The sequence below is a fragment of the Helobdella robusta genome (genome assembly GCF_000326865.2).
Source record: "Helobdella robusta unplaced genomic scaffold HELROscaffold_66, whole genome shotgun sequence".
Lineage (NCBI taxonomy): Eukaryota > Metazoa > Annelida > Clitellata > Rhynchobdellida > Glossiphoniidae > Helobdella > Helobdella robusta.
The window spans coordinates 824,152-835,388 of NW_008705371.1; the positions used below are offsets into that span (position 1 = coordinate 824,152).

The 11,237-nt window shown below is 31.5% G+C and overlaps 1 protein-coding gene across 1 annotated transcript; it reads left to right on the top strand.

The window, feature by feature from the left end:
• Positions 1 to 4,525: 4,525 nt before the first annotated feature.
• HELRODRAFT_194106 (hypothetical protein) lies at positions 4,526 to 10,964 on the top strand (the record flags this gene model as incomplete). Its single annotated transcript, XM_009030283.1, has 13 exons — positions 4,526 to 6,260; positions 6,685 to 6,858; positions 6,977 to 7,020; positions 7,321 to 7,357; positions 7,442 to 7,485; positions 7,572 to 7,945; positions 8,067 to 8,164; positions 8,500 to 8,583; positions 8,771 to 8,905; positions 9,351 to 9,431; positions 10,036 to 10,234; positions 10,642 to 10,686; positions 10,829 to 10,964. 13 exons carry the CDS (start codon positions 4,526 to 4,528, stop codon positions 10,962 to 10,964), a joined length of 3,186 nt encoding a protein of 1,061 aa, XP_009028531.1.
• Between the last annotated feature and the right edge of the window lie 273 nt (positions 10,965 to 11,237).

Consider the following 11,237-nt stretch of genomic DNA (forward strand, 5'->3'; position numbering starts at 1 on the left):
GTTATATTTGGTATGTGTGTGTGTATTTGTCTGATCTTTATAATACATATTGATCTTCAACATCATCCAGGCTAAGCTAGAACAATTTGTCATTCAGTTGTGTTATTATTTATTTGTTTTGTTTTTTCTCAATAATTAATTAATTAATTAACTAATTTATTTATTTGTTTTTTATAGATTCTTGTTCCATCCTTTTTGTTATTTTTTATTTATATTTAAAAAGATTTACTCGTAAAGGCAGAACCCATGATGAAAAATTGCTTATGTTGTACCGGCTTATCATGTTATATTTTCAAGTTTATTTCTGCGCATAGTAAATTTTCCTTTTTGTTGTTGCAATTTTATTATGTCTTATCATTTTAAATATTATGATTTTCATTATTATTATTATTATTATTGTTTTGTTATTATTATTATTTTGTTCGTTATTGAAAAATGTACATGCCTTCAAAATCGTTTCAAGTGCTGTTAACATACTGACACACGCACACACAGATACACACACCCACTAACACGCACACACGCATACACACACTAATACACACACGCATACACACACTAACACACACTAACACACACACGCATATTAGCATCAATGTTATCATCTGATCCTATTCTGTCTGAGCATGACATAGCGCATCCAAAAGAAATTAATTAAAGTTTATTGACATTGTTAACTAATTCGGAAATCTTTAGCCTAAAATTAGTGGTCTAGTGGTTAAGTTCCCGTCTTCTATGTGGCAGCGACTGGGTTCGATTACAAAGAATTCCATGGCATCTATCAAGGGTTTTTCGCTGGTGTACGTAATGTAATGTCCACTGCCTGCTCTTGTACAGTTGGTAATTGGCTCTCTGACGCTAAATATACAGCGCTATAAAAATGACATTATTATTATTATTGTTGTTATTGTTTTTGTTGCTCTTATTATCATCATCATCATCATCATCATGGAATTAAGTTTCATCATCGTGACGTTAAGAGGGTAAAATATGTGTATTTATATACATACAAAGTTAATAATAATAATTGCAGTTATTGTTATTATATCTTTTGTATATATTTATGTACGTATTTATGTATGTATGTGTATATATGTATGTATGTATGTATGTGTGTATGTATGTCTGTATGCATGTTTGTATGTATGTATGTATTAAGTAATTATTGTTAATTGCATCATATATGGCGGAGTATTCATATATTAAAGATATTATCGTTATTATTCAATTGCAGAAGTTGTGGTAACAGCAGTCGTAGTCGTAGCAGTAGTAATGTAGCAGCAGAAGTAGCAGTAGTAGTAGCAGTAGTAGTAGTGGTAGTAGTAGCGGCACAATGCATCAAAAAATGTCGTAAGGATAGTATTACTTACTATTAATGATAAGTAAAATTTTTTCCACGTCAAATCAAATTACGATGCATAATTCTCTCTCTTTTTTCTCTCTCTCTCTCTCTCTCTCTCCTTTACTCTCTGTCTGTTTCTTTCTCTTTTTATATGCGTGTGTTTTTTATTGTATTTTCTTGAAAACATGAATTTGTTTCCATGATTCGTTTTAATGATTTAAATTGAATAATACATTTCATATATTCATTAAAAAGCCTTTCATATTTTGCGCTATGTACATGCATACACACACATTTACACACAGACACACACACATACATTTACACACACACACATATAAATGATAATAATAAAAAATGCTCGTTCTTCGACTTTTCTCCTACTCACATTCATGAATCATGATCATGCAAATATACTTGATGTCAACATTAAGTGACGTTTGCTTTTTATTGCTGTTATTATTTGCTTCTTCTTCTTTTTCTTTTTTCTTTTTCTTCTTATTCTTCTTTTCTTCTTCTTTTTTTTTCTTCTTATTCCTCTTCTTCTTCTTCTTATTATTATTATTTATTATTATTATTATTATTATTATGGTTATTATTCTTCCGTATCGTTTCTTTGAACTGTTGAGATTTGAAGTGTTCGAGGGTAAAATTAACTTGACTATGATGACGATGAAAATAATAATTATGACTTATTATTATTATTATTATTGTTGTTTTTTATTGCTCATTATTATTATTATTTATTATTATTATTATTATTATTGTTATCGCGCATAACCACCTTACAGAAATGCTTAGGTTAGTTTAGAATTCGCCATTTGCCATTTTTGATAAATTTTTGCTATGTATGCATTAAAAATCATTGGTTGACCTTTAGACTTTATATATATATATATATAGAATTGTTGTGCCTTTATTATTATATGTTTGTATATATATAATTGCCCAAAATATTTATATAGTTTGTTAGTTTCTGTATATATTGTATATATATATATATTGTATATACATAACGTTTACGATGTTTAAAACTTTAAAAATAGATATAGATAGATAGTTAGATAGTTACTTGGATAGTATTCTGTTCTGTATTTGCTAGTTTGTGTGTATGTAACGATCCTATGTTATTGTGTTTTGGTGTGTTAATGTGTTTTTTTTGTAGGTTCGTTTGGCATGTGTGTATTCATGTCTGTGTGTTTGTTTGTCTGTGTGTGTTTGTTTGTCTGTGTGTGTTTGTTTGTCTGTGTGTGTTTGTTTGTCTGTGTGTGTTTGTTTGTCTGTGTGTGTTTGTGTATTTACAAACGTTATTTTGAGAGCCGTCTTTATAAAATACAGATGTGTTATTTTAAAGATACTACAATATAAAGATTTATATGGTAGTATCTTACTAACCAACTTACATTTGAATGAACTTGGAATCACTGACTAGAGTGTGAAACCGTCTTAAAGTCTAAATTTAGATTTTAAGGATTTAGAGTTTGCTGCTATAAATAGCCTAACGCGTATTACCATTATTATTTTGTTATTGTTTGTTATTTATTATTATTGTTTGTTATTATTATTTTTATTATTTTTATTATTGTTATTATTATTATTATGACGTATTTTATTTGAAGTACCCGCGCATAATTAATGACTTCGATTCATAATTTAGAAGGAAAGCACTTTTGAAGCTTGGCTTTTTAAATGGACCAATGAAATTCGTATGTAATATTTCGAGAATGTTTAGTTTGATGAGTTATGATTATGTTATACTATGAATTAGTTGATTAGTCACAACGTTACCATTGGGAATTTGAATCAGCTGTTTCTAAATTTGTTACCAAAGATCCAAAGATCTTGTATTTTTTTTACTAATCATCTATATACGTACCTACACGCGCATACACACACACGCACATACATATATATGTATATATATGTGTGTGTGTGTGTTATATATTTATATATACATATTTAAATTGTTTGCCTAAATACTAAAAAATTTATGTTGTTTTATTTTCTTCTGATATTCAGACAAAATTTTAAAATTGCTTTTTATTAAATTGCTTTTTTTGATACACACACATACATACACACGCACACACACACACATACATACATACACACGCACACACACACAACATACGTACAAGTACATACAAACACGCACAGAATATATGCCTAACATATACTAACATACTTGTTATATAATTACAATTTAATTTTTTTAAACGTTATTTTATCAAAATTTATTAACATTGTCTTAGTTTTCTGACAGCCTAACATATATATTGTTATTGTTTAATATTTTATTAACTATATTTAATCGATGAATTGGTATTGTTTTGAAGTTTTTATCATAAGTTTACCAATAAGTTAATCATTAATTATCAAATTATTATCGTTAGTGTTATGTTTGTCACTAATTTAAAGATAATTAGGGAATGATGGTAATTTTCCTAAAGAACCAAAGATAATATATAGATTTTATAGTTTTTTTTTTAAATTTTGTGGCGTTTTATTTTTCGGGGTGAAAAAATGCATTGAGAAATGACTTGACTTTGGAGTTTTTTAATGCACTGAAATTAAATTGAAAAATTGTGTGTGTGTACGTGTGTGTATGTGTGTATGGTTGGGCGTGTGCGTGTGTGTGTGGTTGGGTGTTTGTGCATTTGAGACTCAAATACTTCTGACATCGTGCGAAAAAAAAACAAAGACAGAAGATGGAGATACAGGTTTAAAATTTCTCGAGATAAATATTTTGAATTTTTTAGCTGTTAGCATGCAATGCTGTTTGCTGAACGTTTGTCTATATATACATGTACTTATGTATGTATGCATGTGTGTGTCCGTGTATATATGTATGTATGTATTTATATATGTGCGTGTTTTGTTTGGTTCTTTGTTATCTTCTTGTTTGTGTTCAGTAAAAGCCTATATGTTTTAGATAACTTAGTTTGAATTTTCTATATAACGCAGTATTCAAAGTTGGATATGCCAGTTTCGTATGTAAAAATAAATAATTACTCATCTATTATAAATAATTGCATTAATTTACATTTTAACGCAAAAATCTCATTTGATTTTTAACTTATTAAACATTTAATCACCCTAATAAGATTTCTAATTGGTTTAACTTTATAATTGATTTTGATAGTTTATTAGCGTTTATTTTTGTTGAATTTTAAAAATTTTGCAATGGAGTACCCGTTAAAATTTGACTTTGACCCGGACCAGTTGGATAACCTGCTGGATTACATTCTGAACGAATGCCCGCAGGTTGTTTTCCAAATGCTGGCCAGAAACAACTCGAAGAAGAAGAAAAAGGAAGTTAATAAAATTTGCAAAAATACTAAAAACAATTTAGATGTTGGTGCTAAAAATGGTGATACTAACAGTCAGGACGACAATATTGGTAACTCACGTGACGTAAATAATGTTGACGAAACAATCATTTCAACAACTGCAAAACCACCATCGACAACAACAACATCCACGTCAACAGCAACCAACAACAACAGCAACAAAAGCCATGTTAAATGTCTCAAAAGTTCAACAAACATCAACTTAGCCATTGCATTTGATAATAAATGCTCTTGTATCTATGCGAAAGAAAACAGTATGAAGCGTGAGGAACTGGATTCAAATACGACCAGGGACGATGTTTTTGTTATTCACAATGTACAGCCAGCTGAAGAGAAACCGATTTTTATTTATAACGAGTGTATTGAGGGATGTACTGTTAAAAATCCGACAGTTATCGACGATATTCGAACCGATAAAACCGATCGAAAAAATGCGGAAAGTTTGATAAACAACGACGACAACAAAATTATCATGAGTAGTGTTACTAATGAAATTGCAAGCACAAAAAATACATCCAGTGTTGATGATGCTAACAATGAAAGTCAAAATGATTCTAAATCAACAAATGTCAAGTGCGATAATACGGACAAGACCGATATAATCGATTCACAGACCGATAGAAAAATACCCGAATATAATGTCGGTATGCCAATGAGCAATGATGGCCCCGATGCTAATATGAACCTCGCATCAACATTACTAACCTCTTCTACAACTTCTACAACTACTTTTGTTACTGCAACAACGTCAGGGTTAACAACACCATCACCAACAACATCATTATCATCAACAACAACATCATCGTTGTCATCATCAACAACAACGACTTCATCATCAACAACAGCATCGTCAGCTTCAGCAGCTATAAGCTTGACCCCAACTGCCACAACTACAACAGAAACTATTCAAACATTAAGTCCTACAATCGAAGAGGTTCCATCTGAAACCATTCAATTTAAATGCATACATGAAAACATCGAGCTAATTTCACATGGTTATCTTGAGAAAGATCTTCTAAATGAGCGCGTCATAATTTATGACGTCAAGCCGGAAGATGATCTCGACATCAAACTAATCTGCCTCAATCAAACCGAAACCGAAACTAAAAACCCAAAACATTTGAAAGTAAAAATGGTAAAGAATGACAGTATAAAACGAGCGAAGTCTTTAGAAAGTCATATGAATATAGATATCATCAAAAGGGAGAAAAAAACCTCCAAAGATCCGAAAAAAATTATCAAGCGCATATCTTTTGCAGAAGACGAAAATAACAACATTAAGACCCACACAATCCCCTTCCCAACCAAGACCAAAACCATTCTCACTGACACTAAATTGCCCAATAACGACATCTGCTATCCGGACGATACGGATACGAATACAAACGGATCAAGCACACCAACGCAGGAAAACCCATTAATTCCTAATAGAAAACACGACCAAAATGATAAAAATTTCCCCCAAAACATACTCCGAGAATTAGAAGATGAGTTAGAGCGGTTGAACGATGTTATGAAGGGTCAATGTGTTGATCCGGGATTCCACAGTAAGGATAGGGATAAAGAAAGTAAGGATTATAATGACGGTGGTGGTGTTTGTTTTCTGGGTGATGGAAAAGAAAAATCTAGATTGAAATCACGTGGTATGAGAATGGCGTCTATGTTTGTTTGTTTGTTTCGTTATTGTCGTAATGTGTAAAAATCTGGTTTTATCAATTTTAATTACATCTGCAACCACACACACCACACACACATACACAGGCAAACATTCAGATAAACACATACATACCCAAACACACACACGCACATACACACGCACAACAAAACTCACTTTCCAACAAAAAATAACCCACAAAGGTTACAAACGGCCCTCAAGTCGCCATCATCCTCACCGTCAACAATCACCGAACGAAACGACAAACGCTACCACCACTACAACTACTTCAGCCACAAAACTCATTACCACAACTGCCACTACTTCATCTACTGCAGTTAGCAGTAGCAGTAGTAGCCTCACGACTCCCATTACTGCTATTTACAGTAGTAACAGCAGTATTAATAGTACTAGAAGAGTTAGAAATATTCGACCATCCGATAAGTATGCTGACTACCTGAAGGAAACGTACGATCATTTGCCTCATTCTAAAAGCAAAAGGGCACATTCTGGTTATAAAGATGGCGATTTTGTTGTTGTAATTTTTGTATTCGTAGATCATCATCATCATTATTATTATTATTAATATTATTATTAATATTATTAATAATTATTTTAACCATAATTAAGCCGTTACATCCGTCCATGTATCCAAACTGGATGAGAGATCTAAGGTAGGATTTTAAAATTGGTGATTGACGGTTTGGTTGAGTAATTGATTGATTGATTGATTGGTTGGTTGGTTGACTGAATCGTTTGTTAAATGGCTGGTTGATTGATTGATTGATTGATCGATTGATTAATTAATTAACTGACTGATCAATAAACTGTTCTACTGAGTTATTGATTGATATTGATTGATTGATTGAGTGAACGAGTGAGTGAGTGAGTGAGTGAGTGAGTGAGTGAGTGAGTGAGTGAGTGAGTGAGTGATGAATGTTAGAAAATAATGTAATAATATAATTATTATCCAGACCCTGCGTCCCTATGACAGCCTCAGCAGTAAGTCGAGTTAGTAATTTTTTTTATTAAAACCAACAAATTTTTCACTTTCTTCTTCATTCTTTCATTCATTCATTTTTCATTCATTTACAGGCAGTTCGGCTGAAATAGCGATAAAACCATCCATCAATCGCCAAGTACTACTACTACTACTACTACTATTATTATTACTACTACTACTGCTACTACTCTACTACTACTAATAATATTAATAAAATATTAGTCCGCAGATTCCGACAACAACAAAAACGATGATGACGTGGACGATGACGTAGATGATGGCACAGGAAGTGCCATTTTCTGCGGCGCGAAACGAGAATTTTTCAAAGGCATAAAGAACTGGGATATACTACAAAGTAGGTCGCTCCTGAAAGACAGAATGAAAAAAAAAAGTTCGAAAAATTTGCCGCACCATCATCAGCAGCAGCAACAACAACAACAACACCAGGATCATCATCAGCGCCATCGCCCTAACCAGGATCATCATCATCATCACCATCGTCGTCGTAACGACGATGGTGATGATGGCGACGATGATGTTGAAGCTGCTTCTAGTAATAGTTCCGTGGAGACTGCCAGCTATGAAAATGATAGGAGGTCGGTTGAATTAATTAAGTTAACCTTCACCATGGTGGCAATGATTACAAAATATTTGCAATAATAATAATAATAATAACAAAAATAATAATAATAATAATAATAATAATAATAATAATAGCGAACTGTCATCATTGTTGATGGAAGAAATGGATGAAGCACTAGATATATATTTGCATGAACAAAACTCAACTAAGACCTTTGACTTCGGAAAAAGTAGTTAGTTGGATAGTTATCGTTACATCTTATGCTAATAATAATAATAATAATAATAATAATAATAATAATAATAATGATTAAAAATAATAGTGGGTGATGGTTAAGGTGCCTGACACTGGTGATGCAGTGACCGCGTTCGAATGCCCTGAGATCCTGCCTGTTAAAACATGCAATGTGTGTGATGCGTCGGTTTGAAAAACACTGAAGCTAGAGTTGTACGATTATAACTGTAATATAATTATAATTATATATCATAATTAAATATAGTATAATTATAATTATCATCTTTATTGTGATAATTATTACCGATATAATAAAATAATAATATTTTCTAGTGTCGTCTTACGAGAAAAAATCGAAGAAAAGTACAAAATACCATGTAGATTCCTGGTACAAACCTCACATTTCTAAAACCGAAGGTATGTATGTACGCTATTTGCTGAAAACGTTTGGTTCTTATTTCTTTCTATGCAGTTCATACCATACAAAAGGTTAAAGGTTAAAGGTACCAACCAACCTATCATAATAATTGTTGGTAGTGATGATAAAAATAATAATAATTATCATTATAATTTTGATTGTTTTCAAATATTATGGTAATTATAGCCCAGGAATACTTGAGGAATAAGCCGGCCGGTTCATTTGTAATCAGGAACAGTAATTCATTTCAGCGTGCCTATGGTCTGATGTTGAGAGTTGACCAACTCTCGTCAAGACACTCTATTGAAAATTGTAATTATGGTTAATTATGATCATAATATAATAATAATAATTATAACTAAGATGGTGATAATTACGATGATAACAATGGTTATGACCATTGTTATAAAGTTTAATAACAAAACAGAGTATAATCATTGCAACAAAACGGTGTTTACGATACTATTAAAGCTACTGCTGCTACTGCTACTACTACTACTAATAATAATAATAATAATAATAACAATAATTATAATAATGTTAATAATAATAATAATATTTTTTCTAAGCAAAGCCCGTTGTGGACCAAACAGTTAGAAATTATTTGATTGAGTCTGTGACGAATGGTGTTAGGATCAAAGGAAACGTTCTAGAGCCAGTTTTTTGTAAGTTATTATTATTATTATATTTATTATTATTATTAATCATTAATTAATAATATTTATAATACTTTCATAATATTGTTATTATTATTATTATTATTTAGCTAGCCTGAAAGAGCTTGTAGAGGAACATACGAAGGTTGCTTTGTCATTACCTTGTAAGCTCATTATGCCAGGCGTTCCAGGTTATTATTATTTTTATTATTATTCTTATGAGTAGTAGTAGTAGTAGTAATAGTAGTAGTAGCAGTAGTAGTAGTAGCAGCAGCAGTAGAATTAGCAGTACATTATAACTAGCGATAAACTATGAATATCCCATAATTTTCTGATTATAAAATGAGAATTAATTTTTTTTATTAATACAAACTTTCAGATAAATCTCAGCCTGCTGTTGCTGCTGCTACTACTACTGCTGCTACTGCTGCTACCACTGTGGCTTCATTTCAAATCAATACAAGCGTTACGCCACCTAAAGTTAAACCAAGTAAATTGCTTTTCTATTAAATTAATTTGCAATCACTAAATCAACTTTAATGCTATCGTTATCATCGTCTTCTTCGTCATCCTTATCACGATTGCCCCTCTCATTGTCATCACCAACATCGTTAACATCATTAGCAGTAGCAGCATCCTTATCGCCAGCATCATCTTAGCTACATTTATCTTCGTTGTGGTAGTGTTATTATTAATAACAACAACAGTAATAACAACAATAATAACAGCAATAAGAATGACAATAACAACAATAACAAATAACAACAATCACAACAACAATAACCCACAAAATAGCGCCACCTACCCTGACATGCAATGTTTTGTACCTGTGTACGGAACCGGTAGAGCACTTGGCGGAGTCAGCTGCCCTGGCAAAAGCTCTCGAGCAGATGAATAGGAAATTAAATAAGTATAAAGATTTAAGTGGCACAACTGTATGTAATCTAATGCTGTCAGTGGATGGAGGCTTGGTGCTGACTGATTCTTGTAGAATGTACGTGTATCAGTGTGTATTTCGGTGTGAATATCCAAGTGCTGTGTGTATTTTTTTTGATGTTTATATACCGCCCGTCTTCGTATAAACCTGAAAAAGTTTTATACGTGTATACGTAAGAGTACAGTTGTTTACAATTTAACGTGATCAGTGAGTGATTGATTAATTAATTGATTAATTAATTAATTAATTGATCGATTGACTTATGAGTTTAAACTAATTTAAGGCTGTTCTTTCGGAGACACTACCCAATTGAAAGTGTTTTGTTTGCTGGAGTGAACGTTGACAATCAGAGGTGGTTTAACCATTAAAAATGCATTTATAATTTTTAATTAATAAATAATAAACATTAATAAGTTTATGAGTATGATTGTAAATAAATTTTTTAATCTTTTATTCTTCAATAGGTGGGCATGGACGGATGAGTCCAACCATAAGACGAACATTTCGAAGTACGTTGTTATTTTAAATAAAATAGCGGTTGATCGTTCGATTAATTAACTAACTGATTGATTGATTGATTGATTGATTGACTATCTGTCTGACGGACTGATTGATTGATTGATCGATTGATTGATTGATTGATCATTTCAGAGTTTTCGGTATAGTCACACGAACGCCTCAGTGCAATACTGATAACGTCTGCCATTTATTCGCCGAACTCGACTTTCCGGCAGACGAGATTGTGGACAGCGTTTTACAGCTGATTGCTAATTTAGAACATCATTAAAATGAATTGTATATATATATTCATATAACTATATATATATACCGTCTGTGTGTGTGTGTGCGAAATTTGACATTTGTTGAATATGTCTTCAATAATAAAACAACTACAGAAATTTTCCTCATTTGGGCTGTCTTGATATAATGTTGTGTTTTAATATCGGCTCTTTCTTTTACACTTTTTATTCAGCCAGATCTATTCTTTATTCCTATATAGGGTTAGAGTTATATATATATATATATATATATATATATATATATATATATATACTTCTTT